This window comes from Oculina patagonica, chromosome 1, assembly GCF_052425735.1.
Source record: "Oculina patagonica isolate OP01 chromosome 1, crgOcupat, whole genome shotgun sequence".
Taxonomy (NCBI): domain Eukaryota; kingdom Metazoa; phylum Cnidaria; class Anthozoa; order Scleractinia; family Oculinidae; genus Oculina; species Oculina patagonica.
In genome coordinates, this window is record NC_135758.1 from 9,832,603 (window position 1) to 9,857,772 (window position 25,170).

The 25,170-nt window shown below is 39.4% G+C and overlaps 2 protein-coding genes and 1 long non-coding RNA gene across 4 annotated transcripts in view; all 3 read left to right on the forward strand.

Annotated features, from left to right (window-relative positions):
• LOC144655829 (uncharacterized) overlaps nucleotides 1-11,665 on the forward strand; it is a 27,536-nt gene extending 15,871 nt beyond the window's left edge. Inside the window, exons 3-4 of the mRNA XM_078516031.1 lie at nucleotides 6,071-9,664; nucleotides 10,358-11,665. Coding sequence (XP_078372157.1) covers nucleotides 6,071-9,664; nucleotides 10,358-10,377 — 3,614 coding nt within the window. The 3' untranslated portion in view covers nucleotides 10,378-11,665. The remainder of the gene's footprint in view (nucleotides 1-6,070; nucleotides 9,665-10,357) is intronic.
• On the forward strand, nucleotides 718-5,463 carry LOC144655415 (uncharacterized). Of its 2 annotated transcripts, XR_013571092.1 has the most exons (3): nucleotides 1,160-1,797; nucleotides 2,103-2,229; nucleotides 3,481-5,463. It is a non-coding gene; the product is annotated as an uncharacterized LOC144655415 (long non-coding RNA). The 2 variants fall into 2 exon arrangements; XR_013571090.1 differs by having other exon boundaries at nucleotides 718-2,229.
• Nucleotides 10,395-25,170, forward strand: part of LOC144655813 (uncharacterized) — a 27,094-nt gene continuing 12,318 nt past the window's right edge. The window contains exon 1 of the mRNA XM_078516030.1: nucleotides 10,395-10,406. The gene's annotated coding sequence lies outside the window, so the exon portion shown is untranslated. The remainder of the gene's footprint in view (nucleotides 10,407-25,170) is intronic.

Below are 25,170 nucleotides of genomic sequence, written 5' to 3' on the forward strand. Positions count from 1 at the left end.
TCATGTATGCAGTCGTGATATTTCTACATAATTTGTGAGAGAGTTTTAAAGAGTCATGGCGTTTTTGAGTTGCGTTCAAGATTTCTTTGTTTCAAAAAGCCAATCAAAACAATCGAATTAACTTAAAATCCTGTGTCCAAAGAGCCCTTCGAGTCTTGTGCCAAGGCCCTACTGGCTAAGGGAAACGAAAGGGCTATGAGGAGAGAATGCTAGAGACCCAGAATTCTAAACGCCAGGGCTAACACTAGTAACTAGTTCAGCTTACTATATTACAATCCTAACATGCTGTTCATCCGAGGCGAAAGAAATTTTATCCGCAATACGTATTTTATTTTTGTTTTCGTTTTTTTTTTTAATATTTAAAGGTAATACACACATGACCGTGTTTACAAAAGAAACAACTGCGATCTAAAAGTAACTAAATGATCAGTATGTTGCATTCTCGTGACAGTTCTATATAGCGACTCCGATTGGTGTAAACATAGATGTGAATACAGAACCGTTTACATAACTAAAATAAACAAATTATTTATATATTTACTTTGATTTCAATATGTTTACGTGTGAGACATGTTTTGCCATCTGAAGAGGAACGAGCTTGTGGATAATATAGAAACGTTTGAGAAAATAAGATTTTTTCAATACGGCCTATACCAGCATCGTCTGACCCAAATTGGAGTACGCAAGTGCCTCGTGGGACCCACACCACAAAAAAGATATTTCAACCATGGAGAGAGTTCAAAGAAAAGCTGCCCGTTTTTGCCTTCAAAACCTTAACAAAACAGCTAGCGTGACAGACATGTTATCTGATTTGAAATGGGACACGCTAGAAACAAGACGAAATAAGAACAGACTGACTCTAATGTACAAACTTAGTCATAATCTAGTAGACATAACTACGGAAAATCACTTAATACCAAACAGTGAAAAAGAACACGCAATAGCGGGGCTTTAAAGTATAGGATGCCAAAAGTATCTAAGGACGTTTTTAAGTTTTCTTTTTTTCCTAGATCAATAACAGAGTGGAACCGACTGCCCGCTGACTTAGTGAATTGCAAGTCATTATCGAATTTTAAATTAAATTTAGGGAAGCATGTAAACAAGTAAACTAAATTGTAACTAAGTATTTTTATATCTAATTTATGCATGTACATTCTGTTTTTAGCGGAGCTCCTTAGCGGCCCGTAAGGGCCGCAGAGCGGAGCACCATACCCATAAAAAAAAACACATGAAAAAAAAAAAACACATGAAATAAAATAGGTAACCTATGCATCCGAGTTTTCATGGTCATCATGGCTAGCGGCATGCCTCGCGGGCGCGTACGGCGTACGGTGTTGCGCACATCCGGGATCTTGAAAGGTCTTGACAACTCGCGCAGTACTGGCGCGAAATAATTTTGCAGTGTGAGGTCTCTTGGCAAAGAAATTTTCAAAATTACTACGTATTTTTAAATCCTATTCAGCTAGTCTGAAAGTTAGAACTTGAGACAAACATATTTATTTTGGCTCCTTGTTATGCCGATGACTACAAACGAGAGCAGGGTAAACTTAACTTCGAGGAAACAGGGTTTAAGCGATTTGCGACGGGAAAGAGATCGCGAGAGATCCAGAAAACCCGGACAGAAAGCAGGCGAAAAAGTATAGCAAAGCGCCTGTCGAACCTGGTAGCAAAGTAGCGAAGAAAAGCGACTAAAATAGCAAGAGAGGTGCCGAGAAAACAGGCAAAGAAATAGCGGAGAACAAGGGAACGGAGATAAAACGAGCAGACGAGTGTACCTACTGCGGCCAACTGGTGAAGGTGAGTACAAAACTGCAGTGTTTCCGTCATTTATACGCAAAGCTGTAAGCTTATATTTACGGCACATTTTACTTGCTTTCGCCACTAAGCATTTGCTTGTGACATGAACAATGTTGAAAAATACTATTCGTTAAAATTCAGTTTTACCAGGTTTTACTGATCAAATAGGAGGATTTGATTATGTAAACAAATAATTGTTGGGCCTTCGAGTAACGAATTCACAAAGAATATTACTTCAACACATCTCGAAGAAAATAAAGCTTACGATTTTTAAATGCTTGTGATATGATTATTTTGTTTTACAGTGCTGGAAGAGCAGCTGAGATGAGAATGAAAGTGATGTCAGTTTGCACGAAGCACCTGGAATTTCGTTTCGTTTCGAGTGAAATAGATCGATTCAGTGTATGCAGTTTATTGATATTCATGATGGAGGTAAAATTACTGTTCATTTAGTCAGAGTAAATAAACTTCAGCTTCATTACTTAGCTCTTTCGTTCCCAAATATATTAAATAATCCACTTGTCATGTAGTTCTGTTCACTATTGAGCGTTCATGTGGATTACATAACAATGTCACCAATTTTGAGATTTTGAGGTCTGTTTTGCTGGTTTCATTCAGAATGTCAACAGTAAATGTTATATTTGTCATAAAAAAATCACAATCTTGTTGTGGAATTTGGAAAATGCACACAACAAAGGTTAATGACTACTGGAAAACTGGAATCTTTGTGAGTAAATTCATGCCATTTTAGACACTGTATGCAGCTGTGCATGCAAACTTATTATTAATTAAATGTGTATCTTTAAAAATCTTAGTATTACTGTTAAGAGAAAAGCTTTTAAGATGTGGCAATGTTTTTCCTATGCATGTACATGTATATATAGGGGTAGAGGGGAGGGGGAGTATTTAAAGGCCAAACCTTTTAATTAAGAGGGAGTGTAAGGGTTTGCAGTGGTGTTTTGAGTTTATTAAAATATTTACAGTAGAACCCTGCTAACTCGAACTCTGAAGGGAAACGAAAATGAGTTCGAGTTAGCGGGGTTTTTCGAGTTAGCGGGGTTGATTGAATATTTTATTTGCCAAGTTAATAATTGATAGTTTACTGATTTTTAAGCACTTCAGTATACAGTACTGTGCAAATTGAACTTATCTTGCCAGAAACTCTAAAGCGACCACACATTCTTTTGTTAAGAGTGGAAAATGACTGTCAAATACATGATCTGTTCATTGCTATAATCAATGGGCAACCGTTGCGAGTTGCAAGTTCCGGAATTCGAGTTATCAGGGTAAAAAGTTTGACCCAAATTTTGTTCAAGGGAAACAAAATTTAGTTCGAGTTAGCGTGGTTTTCGAGTTATCCGAGTTCGAGTTAACCGAGTAAAAATGACTGAAAAGTGGGGTCAAATCCAAGGGAAATGGAAGTGAGTTCGAGTTAGCAAGGTTGTTCGAGTTATCCGAGTTCGAGTTACCGGGGTTTTTTTCTGTAGTTGACTTCGCAGTTATCAGTAAAAAAAAATAGTCTGTGCTGATACATCTCTGTTAAATATATAAGGTATCCTTTCGCATCCAGTAGTTTTGCTTCACTTTATACAAGCTTGCGTTAAGTGTTTTGTTTTATAAATTATTGATATTCATGCCAATTAATCAATTTTAATTTAATCTGTGGCATTTGACTTTTTTCAGGGTTAACATGAGTTTCAGAGACACAAAAACAGAATGTGGACAAGGACATCAAAAGAAAACAGGAAGGATTAAGATTATCCAGCTTGATGTTTGGGTGTCTTCATGATGCCATTTTCAAGAGACTAGTAAATTACATGTAAATTGAAATCAAGAAAAGCTGCAAATGAGCAAAGTTTATATTTTAAATGTTAACGTATTTACAGTGTACTTCAGAAAACAACTTCTTGATTGACCTGTCTCTTTCACATCTTTTTAGATGTAACAAGGGCATTATGAAGTGATCTTTTTAAGAATATGCAGCCAAAACAGTAACAGCAGAAATGAATGGGAGTTTAAAATTTCTATTTTCAATGTTTTGGCTGGTAAGAAACCACATGTGACCAAGCTAAAATCTCTTTGGCCGGTTAACATGACCTGTAAGTGTCCAAATATTTTGAGCCCTCGACTACACAGGACTTACATGTAGTTGTCTAATTACTGTATATCATAAGATCTTTGGTTGATCTTGGGGGAGGTAGTGGAGTTAAAAAGCAATGTAATAATTTGAATTTGGATTGGTAAAGCTAAAACTGGTGGTACTGTAATTCTAAAGTATAGACGTTAAAATCGTGATTGCAAGCAATATGCAATACCAATTTCATTCTTATGTGTTGTATGCTGTGTACAATTTATAAGAACAGCTATAATGTTAAAATTAGTGAAATATTCTAAAGCCAGATAAAATTTGCAGTATCCATTAGGTACCATGAAGCAACCAAATTGTGACTCATTTGCTTACTTTGTGAACTCCATGACGAATGGGCAACATGACTCCACAAAAATGTGTACAATAAAGCATACAAATTTTTAAAAGAGCAGTTAAAGTATTGATGCTATATTTTTTTCTTGCATAGTTTTATACACAAGCAAACATGATTCTATTTTTTCTGCGTAATCAAAGAACAAAACTGAGTTTGAGACTCACAAACAATATTCTATCTTCCCAGAATTTTTTTTTTTTTATTTCTGTAAGTGAAGTGAAACCCCTTAAGAGGAAGGGGACTCAAAAAGACATGTAAAAGTAAAAAAGGTGCTATCATCCTTTTTTTTGGGGCGGGGGGGGGGGGTGGGATGGGGTTACAGAATGTCCCTTCTTTGCTTCCAGTTAGTTTCACTCCGGTTTGCTTGTAGTTAGGTTCACCCCTGTTTGCTTGCAGTTAGCTTAATTCATCCGGTGTGCTTGGGATTAGCTTTTACTCTAGTTTGCTTGTGGTTAGCTTTCACTCCGGTTTGCTTGGCATTAGCTTATGGCAATATGCTGTAAACCCTTTGCTACATGTATGACCTCTGCCATTTCCATTCAAAATTAAAATATAGGCAAATAGTGAAAATAAAAACGAATGAATGAAAAAAAGAAAATTAACCATATTCTTAATTTAGATGTATATTATTTCCTTTATACTCTAAATGTTAAGTGATTTGCTAATTTACCACGTGATATGCCTATCTACCCCAACATGCAGCCCTACTACCCCCTCCTTATCTACACGAAGGTTACATAATTACCCGTTTTGCAGCATAATTTCCCATCCAGACTTCTGGATCATAATGCTGTCGGTGGAATTAAAACGTTTTGATTGATTTTGTTTGTTCTCGGCTTATTTGGTGTTGCTGTATACGGTACTCCCATATAAGGGCTATACGGGTATGTGCTGCTCAACAGGGTGTGCCTTTTGCCTCTGACTCTGAAACAGGGTATACAAATCACCCTTTTGACTGTGGAACACTATCAAGTTTAGCTATGAAACTCCGCTCCTCTCATTGGTTTTTCTCCAAGCCACAGACAAAGTCAAGTGAGCGCTTTGTGATGTACGCTAGTGTTTTTATATCTATCTTCATATATTTTTCATTGTGGATATTGTCTGGAACAGGGTACCTATTTTGCACTGTTTGTCTGGAACAGGGTCGCAAATTGAGCCGTTTTTCTCTGGAACAGGTCCAGAGTCTCAGCGACTCAGTGGCACACCCCTTTAGTAAATTTTAGGTAGTACCTCTTTCCCCCCCCCCCCCCCCCCCCCGGGACACGGTAAAAAAAAAAAGTAAGTAACAATATTAATATTTATAAAAAAAAAAAATAAAAAAAAACGAATATTATATTCTTAGCCTTAAAATTGTACAATGGCTTGAATTCAGGTTTCAATAATTAAAAGTGCAAAATAATTAACTGGGGAGCTCCGCTTTTAGGCTTGCCTAAATCTATATATTATTTTGTATCTATTTTTATAGTTGATGTGATGTCTTAAACGATTTTATCAACTCAGTAAATGTAGATGTAGATGAAACACCTGAATTGTGTATTTTAAATCACTTATCGACTTCTTAAACAATTTTTAAGGGTGTCTGGGGAGCCTGGACTCCTGAACCGGACGAGCCTGTTTATGACAATCCAGTTAGGTTAGAAAATTGGGTGGGATTGTGCGGGCCGCTTATTGTATCCCTTGTCCTATTTCAGACAAAAATACGTGGCTGTCTTCACCTTAGATCATAGACGATAATTGATACCATAGTTTGCTATTTGACGGAAATTCCATTTTATTTCTTTGTGTTATAGAAGAAGCTAAAATGGACAACAGACTGGAAGTTTCGCATGCCATCTTTATAGGCATAGTTGTCGCCACTTTCCTTTTCAAAACCTTTCGTGTTCTCAAGTCAATCGAAGTATGCAAGGAATGTTTGGTTCTTCTGAACAAAAAGGTGGTGGAAAATGAAAAGAGATTTGTCAATGTGTGCTCCGAAAGAATATATCTGTTAATGTACCAGGCGTACTTTTTTATCAGTGATTATTCAAATGTTATTCATTACGGCCAAAAACTTCTTCCCATACACCGCGAACAAGGTGAAAAAGCCGAAGAAGGCGCCTTAAGCTTAGTACTTGCAAACTTGTACCAGGGTCAACGTAAATTTGCAAAAGCCAAAGACCTTTACGAGAAAGCTATCGATATCATGATAGATACTGGTAACAAACAAGGGGAAGCAACAGCCTACCAAAAGCTAGGAACTTTGTTTCTGTCTCTTGGTGAATACGGGAAGGCTAAAGGCTGTCTAAAGAAAGCACTTGAGATCAGAATAGCAATCGGTGACAGAGATGGTGAGGGTTTAGCTTATGCAAAACTAGGAAGTGTGTTTAAATACGTTGGTGAACATGACAAGGCTGAAGGATATCTGAAAAGAGCATTAGCGATCACAAAAGAACTTGGTAACAGACAAGGAGAAGGCGCAATGTATGGAAACCTGGGAACCGTGTTTCAATTTCGTGGTGAATATATCAAAGCTAAAAAATATTTCGAGGAGGCACTTACCATCATGACAGAAGTTGGTGACAAAAAAGGCGAGGCAGCGGTCTGTGCAAATCTAGGAACTATTTTTAAATCTCTTGGTGAATATGCTATGGCTAAAGGATTTCTTGTGAAATCACTTGCCATCATGATTGAAAGTAAGGATAAAGAAGGCGAAGCAGCAAGTTACGGAAACCTAGGAACAGTGTTTCAACTAGAAAGTGAATATATGAAGGCTAAAGAATATCACGAGAAGTCTCTTGAGATTACTAGAAACATTGGTGACCGACAAGGAGAAGCAACAGCTTATGTAAACCTTGGAACAACTTTTCAGTGTCTCGGCGAATATCTCAAGGCTAAAGAATATCAACAGAAAGCCCTTGCGATCAGAGTAGAAATGGGTGAAATAAGCACATTAGCCTCGTGTTACAGAAACTTAGGAAATGTGTTTAATTTTCTGGGTGAAAATGTCAAGGCTGAAGAACATTTCAAGAAAGCGCTTGAAATCACGACAACAATTAAAGACAGACACGGGGAAGCATCAGCTTATGGCTCGTTAGGATCGCTATATCAAAGTCTTGGTAAATATGCCCAGGCGAAAGAATTCCTTGAAAGAGCACTTGTTATAAGAAAAGAAATTGGCGACATAGAAGGAGAAGCAGCAAATTACGGAGACCTGGGAAACACCTATCGTTTACTTGGTGAATACACCGAGGCTAGAAATTTCACTGAAAAAGCACTTGCATTGAGAATCAAAATTGGTGACAGGAATGGGCAAGGGACGGCGTATGGAAACCTAGGTACATTGTTTACACATGTTGGTGAGTATGTCAAGGCTAAAGAATATTTCGAGAAATCTCTTGCAATAAACAAAGAAATAGGTAATAGAGAAGGCGAAGCAGCAGCTTACGGGAACCTCGGAGTAGTGTTTTCAACCTTTGGTGAAAATTTCAAGGCTAAAGAATATTTCGAAAAGGCGCTAGTGATGGCAAAAGTAATTGGTGACAGAGGCAGAGAAGGCGCAACTTATGCAAGCTTAGGAACTGTATTTCATGATCTTGGCAACTATGCCAAAGCTAAAGAATATCTTGAGAGAGCACTGGCAATCAGGGAAGAAATTGGTGACAAAAAGGGAGAGTCTGGAGATTACGTAAACCTAGGAACTGTGTTTCAATCCCTTGGCCAAAATGTAAAAGCTAAAGAATATCTTGAGAAAGCACTAGCGATCAGCACACAGATTGGTGACAAAAATGGAGAAACAGCATGTTACGCCAACTTAGGAACTACGTTTCAGTTTCTTGGTGATTACTCAAAGGCTGCAGAGTATCACGAGAAGGCACTTGTAATAAGCGAGAATATTGGAGACATTAAAATGCAATTGCATTGTCATTGTTCCCTTGCGTGGGTCAAGTGCTTGAAGGGGAATGGTCAAAATGCTTTTGAAAACCTCGTCGCAAGCATCCACACTTGCGAGAAGCTGCGAGTTTTTCTCAAGAACAATGACCAGTTTAAGATATTTCTGTTGGACAGTTACGCATCTCCCTACCTCATGCTCAGTACAATGTTTTGTGTTTCTGGAGATCCAGGCACAGCTCTTTATGTTTTAGAGCTTGGACGGGCCAGGGCTCTTGCAGACTTACTAGCAACTCAGTACTCTGTAGAAAATCAAATCTCAAGTAATCCACAATCATGGGTTGGAATGGAAAGTGTCATGAAAAAAGAAAACGACTGCACTTGTTTGTACGTTCTTGACGTTTTTAAAAATGTATCTTTGTGGATTATTAAAACAAGCGGAAATGTGACCTTTCGAAGAAGGGAGTTTGAAATAAACAGTAACGTGCAATCTAACGAAGTCTTTCGAAGGTTCTATATTTCAACCAAGGAGTATTACGAAGATCGATCTTTGGTTTCTTTAAACAGAAAACAACTAACAAGCAACTCTTCCCAGAAAGATTGCCTCCCAGGTTTTCGACTGGTAGAAGAAGATGAAGAAAACCAAGAACCCGAACCAAGTCTTGCTCAGTTTTACCAAATGATCATCGCTCCTGTGGCTGACTTACTTAAGGAACCCGAGATCATAATTGTTCCTGATCGCGCCTTGTACCGAATTCCATTTGCAGCGTTACCTGATGAAAGTGGAAAGTATTTATCAGAGACTTTTAGGATCCGCATCGTTCCTTCGTTGATGACTCTCAAGATCATTCAAGACAGTCCAGCGGACTATCACTGTCAGACTGGTGCTGTGATAGTGGGGGATCCAAAAGTTGGTCGAGTTCTTTACAAGGGACGTGTTGAGAACATATCAAGGTTGCCTTGTGCAGGAAAGGAAGCAGAGATGATCGGAAGAGTTCTGGGAGTAAATCCGTTATTAGGAGAACATGCAACCAAGCAGGCGGTACTTCAAAGTATCAACTCAGTGAGTCTGATACATTTCGCTGCACATGGTGATGCCGAAAGAGGGGAAATTGCTCTTGCTCCACTTCGCAGTACTGAAGTGACTCCACAAGAAGAAGACTACTTATTGACAATGGCTGAAATTTCTAAGGTTCAACTGCGAGCTAAACTGGTAGTACTTAGCTGCTGTCACAGTGGGCAAGGAGACATTAAAGTCGAAGGAGTTGTTGGAATCGCTCGAGCGTTCTTAGGATCTGGTGCACGCTCAGTGTTGGTTGCACTGTGGGCCATAGAAGACAGTGCAACAGAGCAGTTCATGGGACGTTTCTACGAGCACCTTGTTGCCGGAAAGAGTGCCAGTGAATGTCTTCACGAGGCCATGAAGTGGATGAGAGCTAACGGCTATCCTGACGTGAGGCAATGGGCACCTTTCATGCTAATTGGAGATAACGTGACTTTCAATTTTGGGAATAAAGGTACGTTTCAGAAAAAATAAATGTATTTTGGTGGTCCAAAGTTGTTTCCAGTAAAATCTTTATTAGGTTGGATCCCTTACACGGGAATGGATAAGTCCCCTTTTACAGGACTGCGCCGACAGAAAATGAACTTTGTAAGTGTGCAAATTTAAAACTGTAATTATATGTCGATTGCTAAACAGCAGTCGTATTGATTGACGGGAGCGTAAAACTCTGTATTTCTCTATCGGTACTCTACATTGTAAATAGCGGGTAGCTAGAAAAGTACTTTAAGTAGTTGTGGTTCAATTTTACTCTTGGTACAAATTGGTATTTTCCTTTGTTCTGGTGAGTGGTAATGATAATAAATATAAAACAAAGGGAAATATCACAATATAAACGTTAAAACAGTGGTTCGCCATTAGTGCATAATGTTGTTGCTCTATGTTTAATATTGAGAAAAATGTGTGGGTATTTTAGAGAGGTGTCAAAAGGATTTTGCTTCCTGATCTTACCAATGTAATCCATATTCTCAATATTAAACCTAAAAAAAAAAGCGTCGCACTAGGCACTGAACATGACCTGGACTTCTCGTCGGAGAAGCTGTTTGATTGTGGGCATTCCCTGGGATGATAATAGTATTTTTTAGTACTCTATTTATTTACCTTCAATTATTTCAACTGAAGTTATTTTTATCCTTTATTCTTGTTGTAGGAGCTTCAGCAACTGGATAATCCTGATGAGCAGTAAATTCTGACAAAAAGTACGCAGTGACCTTACTAAAAAATGGTTATACATGTACAAGCTTTAGGAAGTAGAGGCTTGTACAATTTTCCTTAGCTTTCGCGACCTTAGGTTGTTTTTCCACTAATGATAGCTAGCAAGAAGGCATAAGATGTTGTAAGCTGCTCCGAATTTTCATGTTCAGCTGAAAGGAAAAAAAAAATTCCTTGTCAGAATTTTAATGTTGATAAGTTAAATAATAGATTTGTTCACTCATTCATTGGCAAATATAAAGTATTTACCATTTTGAATAGCCAAGAGGGACTATAGGAAGCGGTTGGAGAAAGTCAAGTTGTACGGATATGAAGATTAACATTACGTTCCTAGAAAGCAAGAAAAAGTAAGAGGAAACACTTTCACATTAATTTCGTTTGCTCACTATAACCTTTTTGCCAAGATTGTTCTGTATATCGTGTATATCTTCGAGTAAAAGAGTATTTTTTAATCAGATGACTGAGAGGAGACGCATAGCTATGACAAACCGTCGTTAGGTTATTAAGTTGTATTAAGTATATCTTTATTCCTCGATAAAGTTAGTGCTGACGAAGAAATTAAAAGAATTAAACGCGTCGAATTATGGCTGAAAGAAGCAATCTATCCTCAGTGGCTTTAGAACGTTAAGTAATGCTCGATCAGTTGGATTTTTTGCTGTCAAAATTGTAATTGTTGCAAAAAGACGTTGAACTATACAGTAGAAGTTGCAAACTCTAAAAGCGTAGAGTTCCCAATCGACCAAAGTCAGAAATTTACGACTTATCATGTGAAGAAGTGGTCGCAAGTCAAATACTCGGGAAAAATATAGCACATAGCTCAGTGGTTAGAACGTTCCAACCGGTAAATCTGGAAGGTCATGATCATGGGTTCGACTCCCGTTGGGGAACTTGGAAAATCTTTTTTCCGAGTATTTGACTTGCGACCACTTCTTCACTTATTTTCGCTTTACTCCAAGTCACCACTTCACTTATCATTTAAATACGAAATCTCTTGTACCAAATGTGTACTTTTCTTTTGATTGCTTAACCTGACCAAGTAAGAACAGTTAGAGATTCCTTGTAAAAAAAAAAAACAGAGCAAAATAGAAGTTGTGAGCTTTGACCTCCTGTCATTGCAAACCATGCACATGACAATAGTTTGCATGCCAAATTAGGCCTGGCCATGGGAACTAGCATTCCAACTGACGTTTGATATAGTTTTGGTTTCGAAATCGAAAAGCATTAAAAAGTTCAACATCTTCTTTTGTCTTCTGACTAGCACATAAATTGTTATTCAGTTTTGTTGCTGTTAAACACCAATATATCTATGGGACGTCCCAAATTAGAGCGGTAGTTAGAAAACAGAACAATGATAGAAAATGTCAACTTATGTAGCTGTTACTACACTGGTTTCCTTGAAAGCCGAAATTTTAGTATATTCCAGGTTCTTGCGATAGAACGAGCGAAAGCGAAGACGAGAAAAGCAACACAAGCTCTTGTTTTGGGTCTTGTTTGTTTTCCTTTTGCTGCCGGCCTGCTGCATGTAAATAATGCGTCAAGGTACCTCTAGAATAATGCCAGCACCACTTTTACGAACAGCAGCGAAGTAATGCCGGATCTTGGCGAAGAACAGGATCAGCAACATAAAATAAAACGTTAAACCAAATTCAAGGCTGATCTAACAGCTAAAAGGCTAAATAAATTTTAAATATTATAAAGTAATTTCTCAGACTTCTTAGCCCCTGAAGAAGGTTTGTTTTGTCTTGCCGAAATACTGAAATAATGAATAATGAAATACTGAAATAATGAAATTTACTTAGCCTTTTAGCTGTCCGATCAACCTTGCACTTGCAACCTTGCATGCGTTAAACCTATTTTCTTCAAAAGCCATGAATTTTGTTTCGCCAAAACCTTTGAGGGGAAGCGAATTGTAAATCCGAAGTTTTGCTAGACTACTTACAGCTGTAACATCTTTTTTGCGAGCCCGAGACTTTCCGAGGCTTGCAAAAGAAATTGTATAGAATGTTTACAGCCCTCTATTTTTTCGTATTTTTGTTCGATCAATGAACCCGGGAAAATATTCACAAGCGAACTGGACGCCAGCGCAAAACGGGAGGCACCTCATACACACTTTTTCTCACCACAGTGTTATTGTCAGTGGACAGACTGTTAGTTAACGTCAAGGTGATAGCACAGCAGGGACCGCGGAGAGGGAGGGGCTTGTAGGGCTATAGCCCTACCACTTTTTTCATTGGGTTTACTTTTTAGGGCTTCAAATGACATAGATAATGTACGAATTATAACACTTGAAGGTAACAAAACGCGTCTTCTCTAGCATATGCTCTTCACTAAGTCAAAGGCTCAGCAAAGCTGCGCGGCAGCAGTTATTCTCACAGGCGTTTCTTCCGTATGACAGACACGGCAAACATTTTCCCTTTATTTAATAGTGGTTCACTGTGCCAACTCAAACATTCAGTGTTCTATTTGTCTTTGTTTCTCTGTTCGGAATATCAAGAACGATCACGAGCTTTTTCAAAAGTGTGCTAGGTAAAATCCTTTTGATTTTTTAACCGGTTATTGATGGGATAAGTGAAGCAAATTGGATAGTTTCATTTAAGATTGTCAAACGTCAATGCAATCGAAAATCCTCTTACGAGTTGAATGAAAAACTGAAAACTTGCAAAAGGACTTCCTCTACTTCCAAGAAATCGACGCATTCGGCCAGACTGGAGGTTGGTGCTGGAGCGCCAACCTATCCGCAAAGATCACTTTTCTCTTGAGAGTGTACTATGAAGACCTTGGTCTTATCGTCAGTGATATTGACCAGCGCTTTAACCAGGAAAGCTGCAGCCCCCACACCCAGATGTAGACCTACTTGGTTAAAGCTACTTATAAATGGTGACCACTATGAGTGAGAGTTCAAGTTTTTTTTAAGCATCATACAGCGAAGATGCTGATACTGGGACGCTACCCGGCAGCCGTTTAAGTGTTTTGGAAGTTATGTTGAAAGAGGATGAGATATAGTGTTTCCACGACATGCTGTCGGCGGTGACAAAGGTTCCAGAATCGTAAAAGAAGCTAGTTCAGGAAGGCCCAAACTATCTTTAGGCGCAAACTTAAACTTAAACTATCTGAAAGCTGCTTGCTGTAAATCCTGCTACCAGCGCTGCTTGCGAGCGCTTATTCTTATTTGCCTGACGTATGAAGACGTCGCTTAGATCCAGGATGGGTGACGAAAGGTTCAACAACCTAGCGAATGACCTCAAGTAGAGAACAGACATTGTCTATATAGCTGGCGTCGCACAGGAGTTTGTTTCTCGCAACGAGAACTGCAAGAGAAACTACAAAAAAATAGCAAGTAGTTTTATTTCACATATTTACTGTATTCGGGGGTGTGTACAAATTGAGGACGGCTCTGTTATATATACAAAATATGATGGCCGGCGCGCATGATAAATGGCGGAACAGTGACCCCTGATGCTTGGCCAGATTTGTTAGCCCTACCACTTTAAAATGGTCTCTTTTCTAAAGATGTAGACAGCCCCACTTCCTTGTTCTTCCCGCTTGCTTTTTCTTTCGCGTTGAAAATTAAAAAGGCTGCAAACAGTCTGGTTGGGAACGGTGTCATTCTCGGAGACCCAGGGGCAGCAAGTGGGGCGAAACGAAGGTATAAACCGGGCAGAAATAGTAGCGACGAAAGTTTTCAAGAATATTAATTCTAGGCAGAAATCGTAGCGACGAAAGTTTTCAAGAATTCTAGAACGGTCTAGAATTCTTGAAAACTTTCGTCGTTATGATTTCTGCCCGGTTTATTCCTTCGTTTCGCCCCACTACCCCTGGGTCTCCGAGGATGGAACGGTGCATGTTACTGTGCCCCAGGTTCAGTTACATTATTGCGTTCGACGAAGGAGAACGCATTCTAATCGCGTCGTTTGCCCGACGTCAGTCCCGCGGGTTCTATTGTTCGGTTCCGCGGGTATCGATCGCCTGATGCCATAACCGTTTGAGACTTTTTGGACTGCTACAAGTGACCTCGACCTCATGAAGAGGGCCTCAATCTCATGCATATCAAAATGGCATCGAATTTGCCTTTTTTTGTGTAAACAAAATTAATCCGTGGAACGTGTACCCGAAGTAAGTAATACCGAAAATGTCATGGGAAGCATATCATCCAGGGAAGTAGAGTTAAAGTAAGCCATTGAACTTGAAAAAAGGGGCGTTAACCAAAACCCGGATCGGACCGGATCGGATCGGATCGGACCGGATTATCAAAACTCGGATCGGATCCGACCGGATTGACAAAACCCGGATCGGTTCGGACCGGATTAACAAAACCTGGATCGGATCGAAAAAAAAGCGGGTCAACGTAAATTCCCGCCAAAATCGTCACCTGATACCTAAATCGAAGATGGCGAGAAAGGAAGTAAGTGAATGTTCGCTGTGTGTTTTATAGTTTATTATTTTGTCAGTGTTATCTTAGTAAGAAGGTATAATTCATTGAACCTACGCCTACGCATTCTACTCCTAGATTGAAAGATCAAGGAAGCGGGTTTTCGAACGAGAAAGGTATGATAGCAAATAATTGTTCTGGTCTATCGATGCATGTTCCACTGATGTTGTCAAAGTGGTCAATGTCAATATCTCGCTCCGGTATCGCCTTTAGTAGCTTTGGTAGGATAATTTATCGCCAGTCTTTATAGTTGTTTATTTGAATTTATATTGAGCAGTAACCAATAGAATTTTCCAATTTATAGTGTCGAGTGTGTTATTCGAACAATGATTTGTAACAGATACCTTGACAGCTTGAGACAACGATCAACCACAGACTATGGCTATTCTTAGAGCGTTAACTTATCGCCCTAGCTGCTTAAACGTTATGTTGGAGATACAAATTAATGTTCATATGTCTGTTCACATCGTCCAAATGCGAAACTAAGTTGTACAAAAATTATAATAAAAAAGCAATGATCAATGAAACACTGCAACTGGTCTACGCTCGATGCACAGTATTTTGAGTTGTTGACCAATTGTTTTAGATAATGATTATCATACATGTATTTGGAACTTTAGGCACAATCTTCATGTTGTCAGAGTTTTTAAAAGTGCGAGTTTGGGCAAAAAAAATTTCCGAGGACGTTTATATTTAGAGAATACAATGTGTTGTTCCGTCGCGATTATAAATTGTAGCATGCACATGCGAAACTGTATCTGAAGCCGTGTTTACCTTATCCAAATGAACTTAAAAGTGGCTGGATCATTTATTCATGAGTACATGATCGTTACTTTATTATACTTGATGCAATAGCTTTATGTGAATGAAATTGATAATTTTGCCCTTCAAGGATTGTCATCGAGTTTGCCGCTACGGATTCTTGTGTGCGTATTTTAATAAGTTAGCCGGCTTATATTATAGTTGCGGTAACGAAAGTTGGAAACTCTCGAATTAAAACTGTCTTTAATTTTACGTGAATGGAACACCTATCACTTAAATAGAAAAAAAAAAATTGGAACTGCCATAAAAAGCTAATAATTAAAATTTGTTTATTCCTTTAGGAAATAAAATCGAAGATATATGCAAATTCATTGTGAAATGCAATACCCTGTTTTATTAAAGTAAACATATTTTTCTGGATCTTCTATTTTATTGACTACAACTTTCACTTGCATTAAAAAAATCAGTTTTTTACTTTACGTTTGGTTTATGTTACTGGTTTATGTCTTAACCAGTTATGTCTTTTTTTATTTTGGGTATTTGTACTTATCTTTGGAACGTTTATATGGTGGTAAAGGGTTTTTGCGTAAATCGTGAAAGGCTTTTTCCCGGTGAGTTGTGAGATAGCTTTTTTCCTGTGAAACGTGATTTGGTTACACAGCTGTGAACTGTGCATTGAATTTTTTTTCATGAAAATTTCGATATGACTGATTTTTTATCCTATCGTATGATACACTTTGAAAACAAAACTGCGTGTGGTGAATTGCGTGACCAGTGCGTAACCGTGATGGTGGGCATTCTGGGCCTGAGGTCAACATTTAATTTAACACCTTTTGTCGTAGTCTATGAGATGCCTTTTTCATTTTTCTCTTGGTGTGCAGAAGCTGTTGTTAGTTAACTATTGTGTTCTGCTTTAGGTGCTTTATAACAAGGGTTAATATTGTACATCCAATAAATAACAATTGTCAAATTCAAGGATTAAGGATTTATTCTCTATTTCTACAGAACTGACAGTTTTCAAATAAAGAATGAACCGATAATGGTAAGCATAAATTATATTGATGGCTTCTATGAGTCAATAGCAAGGAACAATTCGCCCTATGATTGGCTACCTTTGCAAGTTAACGTTAGATTGTAACTTTGCAGTCTTCGCATGTTTTGTACTTAAGACCCAGGGTGGGGGATGAGGAAGGGATAACAAAGTTTGATTCAGAGAAGGTCTGCCCCGAAGTCTAAACTACAAACCTTTTAATATGTTATTTTGTGACAGGAAAGGGAAAACTTTTCATATACTTAAAGAGACACAAATTTACTTTTCTAGTAACTCCTTAAAATATTCGGATGAATTAGCCTTCAGGTGCGTCTGTTAGACATTTTTAAAGAGCCTTCTAAATTCCACAATGACAGTTTTCCCTGCCCTTTTCTGTACTTCAACTTCTAAAATCCTAACCTTTTATATACCTCCAGCCTGAAAAAGTACCACTGTCGCGCGGAGTCTCGCCGTATAGTCCATTTTAGGGAGTACCCCTGGGACTTTGGGTAAATGCATACAGCGTATTTAGTTTTCCAAGTGTATTTGAGTAAAAAAATATCCACAGGTATTTCTATGGCAACAGCGTACGATGCACAATAGTGCAATGCCTTTGTAAGATTTTATGGACCTTTTCCAATATTTGCAAAGGCGTTTCCATCTGTCAAGTTGACAAGTAATACAAAGGAGTTCACTATAAAATGAAATTGCACTTCTTATTTGTTGAAGTCGAACACCAACCTAACTGTTACTCAAAGTACAAACAACTACTGATTTGTTGGCTTGTCCTTTTTTAAGATTGTGACGGAAAAGAAAGTCGATGTGGACTTGACTGTCCTAAGCGACAGTAGCCCTGAAAAGGAAGGAAAAAGGAGAAGATCGGACTCTGATAGTATCTCAAGTGAAGATGATCAACTTCCTATTGCAAGTCCTTTAAAAGGGTGTGGAGAGCTTTACAGTGGTAACAAGAGCATTCCAATTTTTGCAAAAGGAAAGAGAAGTTTCACAACGGAAGGGATGGTTCAGATGCTGTTTAATGCTACCAACGATGATGTAAAATGCAGGGAACCGCCAAAGCAAGTTCAGATGAACGCTGTGTTCCTCATCGATCTGAGATACATTCCACTTGACGACCTCAGAGCTGACGGATTACCACAGTATGACACTTATGGTGGCAAACGGACAATAACAGTTGAAGTAGATGATGTCAACCAAAGTGAATTGAAGGTGGAGATAATCAGCAGTCAGCGAAACGCTGTACCATCCAAGTCCAAGCTGAAGATTTGTCAACTTGAGCGTTTGTATCACAGCTGGAATGTTGGAAAAGACAACAAGTATCACAGAAGAATTATGCACGTAAGAGAGCAAAATGGTGCAATTGTCAATAACGTGGCGTGCGTACAGTACGTCTACGAAAAAGAAGAAGTTCAATTTGGAATGAAGCCTCACAAAAGTTCCAAAGGCGATAAAGGTGTACCCTACACAAGAACAAAGCCATCAGTAGTGCGAAACTTGGACCAGAAGTTGACCTCGGTGGGCCCTAAAGATGCAGTTTCTCTGGCAACCCAAGAGTCTGGTGGCGTCATGAAGGTTGGATGTTTAAGTGACCTCCCACGCGGACCACGGCAAGGCTATTACCGCAAGCAGCTCCAGAAAGATTCGTTACCTTCTCATGTTCAAGGAGGAGAAAAGCAGGATGAGCTCTTGGAAGTTCTGTTGAAAATGAAAACTGACAAACAACCTCTTGTTCGAAAAGTAAGCATTGAGAAGGAAAACACAACAATAGTCATCGCGTCAGACGATCAGTTGAAAAGCTTGACGAGGTTCAGCACATCGGAGATTGACTTTTGCATTGTGCAAATTGATCCCACTTTTCGTCTAGGACCGTACGAATGTACACCTATTTCGTACCGCGATCTTCTGCTGAAACGTAAACGCACGGGAAAGAATCCTTTAAGATTAGGTCCTGTACTAATTCACTATCGCAAAGATCAGAATACGTACAGTGGTTTTCTTCAAACTCTCATTGATTTGAAGCCCGAACTGCAGGGAGTGCTTTCTACTGGGACCGATGGTGAACTGGCATTGGTCAATGCCATAGAAGAAAAGCTTCCAAATGCACAGGATCGCAGCCTTCGGTGTTTTCGCCACTTGCAAGAAAACTTCAAGAAAGCATTGACCTCGTACGGAATGGCAGGGATGCAAAGAGAATTCACTGACGAAGTATTTGGCAAAGCCGACGGTGACGGTGTTTACCAGCCTGGACTCCTGGACGCCGAGTCGCCATTGGAATTTGACGTGAAGCTTGAATCGCTAAGGGAGGAATGGAAAGAAAGAGGTGATAGTGCTGAAAGAGTCTTTAAATGGGTAGACGCAAGGGCTGATATGATGAAGACCAAAATGATCGCAAGTGTGCGCAAGGCAGCCAGACTTCCACCAATCACAAAGGGCAGTGATATTCCGTCCCATTTTCTTACTAATGATGCCGAGTCCAACAACAACCGTCTCAAGTCGGTAAAGAAGCACACCCAATCGGGATTTAGCGGTACCATTGAAGCTGTTCGAAGACTTGTGGATACTGAGAACGAAGAATTTTGCCAGGCAGTTGCTGGAGTTTCTGAAGATTACGAAATTCGCGAAGAGTTCCAGAAGTTTGTTGTGCCAGATTTCCTCTCCAGACCACAAGAAGAGCGCACCAGATATATTCAAAAACTCACCCAGGCAAGCATGGAGCAGCTGCATGCTGCAGAGGGCCCAGAATCATTTGGGTGGATTACTAAAACTGTACCCGACCACTCTACTCCAAGTGCAGGTGAGGGAAATGAAAGTGACGCGGAATTGCTGAACACTGGTGTTGTCAGTTTGGATCTCCTGGACGATGATCCCCGATTGGAAACGATTTCAAGTGGCGTACGTGAAGCAATGGTTGATAAAGCACGGCTGCTTTTAGACAACAAGAGTGTTTGGCGGGGACCACCGACATCTGATGGAAAGCCAACATTTTCAGTAGCAAGCTTCTCGCAAGGGAGACCTAATTACGTAGTCATGAACAAGAACACTGGCAGCGTGGAGTGTGAATGTGCAAACTGGAAGTCCCTGAAGATATGTTCCCACGCTATAGCAGTTGCAGAGCGAGAGGACACTTTGCATGAGTATTTAGAGTTCTATTCCAAGCAGCCAATGTCCAAAAAACGGAACCTTACGACCGTTAGCAACCTGGACGTGAATGTTGGTCCACTGGGTCGTAAAGGAAGACGTGTACGTAAGCGGTCGAAGACAACTCCATCGGCTACAGTAACATCCCTTGGAAGGCAGCAGTCAGCTCCGGCGACTCACAGCAAGTACACCCTCCGATGGCTGTCTGAAAGCAGGGCATATCAATGTTATGGCTGCAATTCAGCATTCCGTGTGCCTGGCCAGGTTCCCCCACCACCAGAAGACGTTGTGGCTACAACAAAAGAATACCGGTCATTTATGAAAGGTGGCAAACTACAAGTGCATTACGGTACGACGCATTACCATCTAAGAGAGCAATGTATTAAAGAAAAGAATCCAAAGTTCAATCCGCTGACGGATTTGGAGCTTAAGCCAACCGACCATGCTCGTTTCCTGCCTACACATGAAGAACTTCTCCGAGGGTTTGGAATTATTCGCACATAATTCGAATACTCATGATATTACTTAACTTGGATGGTTTCTGGACAGAGTAACTTTTAGTTGTAGTGTCGAAAGCAACCTTTCATTCACACTAACAACCTCCTCCCGTGAAATTTACGAGAACTTTTTGTTGTTGTTCTTTCATTTAGCCCCGTTCACATTTGTTAAGCTAACGTAAGCCCAAGAAAATGTGTAAAGCAAATAGCAGCCAAGATGCAAAGTGTGTTGCTATCATTTTTCTTCAAACATTTTCCCAGTGTGAACTTGGCTGAAGCAAGCAGACCAAACAAGAACTCTTAACCATGTCCATACTATTATATAAATGAAGATAGGAACACCCCTTAACTGCGTTCACAATTGCTTCACAAATATGAAACGGTCATCGAATTTCAATTTAATGTGTTCACATTAGTAATGGAAAATTAGGACTGAGTAGGTTTATGGCAGAGTGCTCTATGCAGACACCACCAGCTTGTTGAAGTTATTCTTGTGTTGAGTTTATTTATAAACATGTAAAACACACATTTGATAATGGACAGTGGGGATCTATATACACCCACAAGCAGCAGGAATCCAAAAAAGTTCGGACAGCTAAAGAGTAGTAAAATATAACAATGTCAAAGGTAAAGTCTAGCATTAAACGATACTTCATATTTTAAAGTGTTCGTTCTGCACTGAATACTATAGGGGTGGCTTATTTTCGGTTAAAACTTACTTGACTGAGCAAAATCACACCTCTTCCCTATTGTTGTCGCAGAATTTGTTTTATTTATTTCAATCATCGAGACCACAAGGATCACCGAAGGGTCTCAGATCCAAACGTAATCATGTCAGGCGATTCGCTGAAAAGTGTTACAAAAATAACGAACAATGAACAATCAATGCTGTAAATTTCAAACTGGGTTGTCTCAGTGAAAGAACTTACATTGTTTTGGAGCATTCCGCTTGTAAACATGCAAACATACAAAAATCCTTACGACAGTTACAAACATGGCGACCTTTTTTTTCTCTCTCGCTAGGGCCGCTAAGCCTTATGGAAGTCACAGGCTTCCCAACTTCCCAACTTGAAGTTCTTCAATTCTAGATCAAAACGTGTTGGCATTATTCCGTAAGTGCCGATAAATTTCTGCCGTTGTGATCGTTCAAAATGAGTAACAAGGTAAATATTAAATTTAATCGAAGTGCTTCGAAGGCTGTGAGAATGTGTGGAATGTGGCTGTTGTATTTATGTTAAAACTAGAAGAAATACAAATTGGTATTATACCTTTCTAAGAGTTCGAAGATCACACTTACATGTGAAACACAACAGCAGTGAGAGAAATCACTGCTATCGCAATTTTCTTGTTCATATCCCCACTTTAATCTTCACCTCGCACTCTAGGAACGGGACTCGGCATTTCAGCAGGGTCAACACACAGCGAACATCCACTCACTTCCTTTCTCGCCATCTTCGATTTTAGGTATCACGTGACGATTTTGGCGGGAATTTACGGTGATCCGACTTTTTTTGGATCCGATCCAGGTTTTGTCAATCCGGTCCGATCCGATCCGAGTTTTGTTAATCCGGTCCGATCCGATCCGATCCGGTCCGATCCGGGTTTTGTTAACGCCCTGAAAAAAGTGTAAATCGAGTGAGTCGTTTCGTGTGTCGCTTTGAAGTTTAGTACGTCCGCGCGAAAATCTTACACATTGACTTTTTTGTAAAACTTTCACCTTTGTGAGATTATGAGTTACCCATGTCAGAAATGTAATAAAATTGGGAGTTACCGGCCATTTAAAAGCTGCAAGCGAAGTGAACGGAACGGCGACCATCAGCGCGCGCTTAATTATTGCGACATGAATTACGTGCGCAGTAACGATGCGCATAAACAACGAAGTTGTCGTGCTTGTGTTCGCGTCTTTGGAGGTCAGTCGTGTAAAGACGACGAAAATTGTCTCGAACGCACTCCGCTAATCCATGATTATTACTAGTAATTAACATATACGAAGTACAAACCCAAGGCATTGCCGATTGTGCTGATTAAACGTATTGCGGGCTCAGCGACTCTTACTCGTGAATTCAGTGAACAACATTTGAGGGGAATTCCGACTGGATTGCATGGATAAAAAGGAAACATTCGAAAACGTGGTGAGTAGCCTTTTCTTACCGACGCTTTTACAATCCCTAATGTTTGATCTTGATTTATTAGTAAAATGAAATCATTTCTAGAGTTTAATACGACACAACACAACATGTGCTGATGTCGCCGCGGTCGGCTATACTAAATCACGTCTGTGGAACTGACTCGGAGATCACACTTATAAAAACCTACTTGGTCAATCTTGCCATGCTGTAAGTCGGAAGGAGTATAACACGACGTCAACGGAATATGGCTCTTTTTATACACGAACCGTGAGAAGAGATTTAGAAGACGGGGAAATTTTGTGAATTATGAATGAGTGTAAGCTTACATATAGTTTCTGTCATGATTGTCTATGACCTGTCTGTACAGTGTGTTGCCCAGTTTCCGGCCAAAAAAATTCGTCAGTTTTGTTTTAAAGTAGGTTGTTTCATTTTTGTCCACCAAAGCTTTCCTACAGAAAAAGAAACATTTCTGCTACAGATTGATGGTTTTGGTGGGCTATTTGAAAACAAAATGGCCAATCAAGGTCTAGCCTGCAGAACAGGTGGTTTATTTTGCCTGTTGCGCCAAGCACGACAAAGCGAGTGCGAAGCGCGAAGGAAGAAAAAACCACCTGTAGACACACCATTGCTTATGCTTTTCCAACCGTTCGCCTGTCGAATAGCTTACTGTGATTGGCTACTTTAAGCCACGTGATGTTAAATGTGTGAAAAACGGGTTCTGCATGTTAAAGTTCAAAGGAGAAACAAAAGGCATGCATCGAAGCATTATTAGAAAAAAAAAATGTGTTGGGTCAGCTACCTACAGGCTTCAGTGAAATCTTGATTTATGAGCTTTTTCCGAGAAGCGAGGTGTTAGTGAACAGTGGCAATAAGTGCCACGAGATTTTAAATCTACATTTGAATCAAGTAATACAAACGGCAGAGAAGGTAAACAGTAAAACCTAATCACCGAGCTCAAGAGACAAAGCGCTCGATCAAATTAATAACAAGAAGCATAACCTTCATAACACAGAATGTCTCTATAAAACTAACTTTTAGCTTTCTCAAAGTAAAGCTACAACAAGCCAGACAAAAATAAATATTTTATCCTACCACGATAAGATCACACCTTGCAACAGATATTTATTATCACCCGAGCCCGGCATCAATTAAATGCAAGTTATCTACATTTTCACAGAATTTTACTTAGGGCAGGGTGTCAAGTTTCTACGTTTCCTACTGTTTGTATGTGTATTTACTTAAATTTACCCTTTTTCCCCTCCCACTTTTGAAGGGAAATTATAGGGTGCAAAGAAATTGAATTTTACAGCTTGCTCTGGGCTAGCAGACACTAACTTCTTTGCACCCTGGGGAGGTGATTGTAAATTAAATGCATTTTATGGAGTACAGTGACATTTTAGAACTAAGCCCTGGGCTTATACAGTAGAACCCCTGTAACTCGAACTCGGATAACTCGAACAACCCCGCTAACTCGAACATACTTCCATTTCCCTTGGATTTGAACTCACTTTTAAGTCATTTTTACTCGGTTAACTCGAACTCGGATAACTCGAAAACCCCGCTAACTCGAACTAAATTTCGTTTCCCTTGATCAAAATTTGGGTCAAATTTACCCCGATATCCCGAATTCCGGTTCTTGCAACTCGCCACGGTTGCCCATTGATTAGAGCAACAAAACAGATCACCTTTTTGACAGCCTTTTTCCAATCTTATCCTAAGAATTTATGATCGTATTAGAGTTTCTGACGAGATAAGTTTAATTTGCACTGTGCTATATACTGAGGTGCTGAAAAATCAGTAAGCTATCAATTATTAACTTGGCAAATTAAATATTCAATCTACCCCGATAACTTGAAATCCCGCTAACTCGAACGGTTTTTTGTTTCCCTTCAGAGTTCGAGTTACCGGGGTTCTACTGTATTTTAAAGCTTGCCCTAGCCCCTGGCTAGCGGACACTAACTTCTTTGCATGCTAGAAAAGCACCCTGGGAGGTGCTGTGGAGGTAATTGTAAATTAAATGCATTTTGTGAAGTACTGTAATGTTCCAAAACTAAACCCTGGGTTTATATTTTGCTTGACATCCCTTTCAAGTGTGCTTATTTTTGGGGAGGCACTTTATACAGGGCGTGGGGGAGAGAATAGGGCTTATATTCTTAAGGGATATACTTCATCTAAAATTTAAGTTGCATATATATACAACTCTCTAAAATTATCTAAACATAATATCTTATTAAAAAAAAACAAGTACTATACAATGAACATTGCAGGTCACTGAGCTTACATACTCTTACTAGCAATGTAAAAAGCAAAAAAAAATCTCTACAATAAGGGCTTATAATATTTGAAAGTTATATTAATTTTTCTCTTTAAGAGCTATTACTAGATATATAAGCACATAAACTTTTATTTGGGAGGGGTTGATATTACTGGAAGGATTTTTGCTTTTCAGTTTTGGGTCACTTTTTTGGATTTTTCGGGTCCACTGTAATTTGGCAATTACTGTAGATGAGTTGATATTGGTAGTCTTTGCTCATACAGCAATGCCATAACATCAGGGCAGGAAAAGACCAGTTCTCATTGCCTGCGGCAAGTAAATTAATGTTGCTCTTGGGCAAGTGAAAATAGAACTTTGGTGGCTCAGCAGTGGGCAAGTAAAATAACCCTCAATAGTCTGAGGAGTCAGAGTGATGGCAAAATAAATATTTTAGTTGGGGCAAGCAAAAACTGAAATTTTCTGGGCCACTAGGC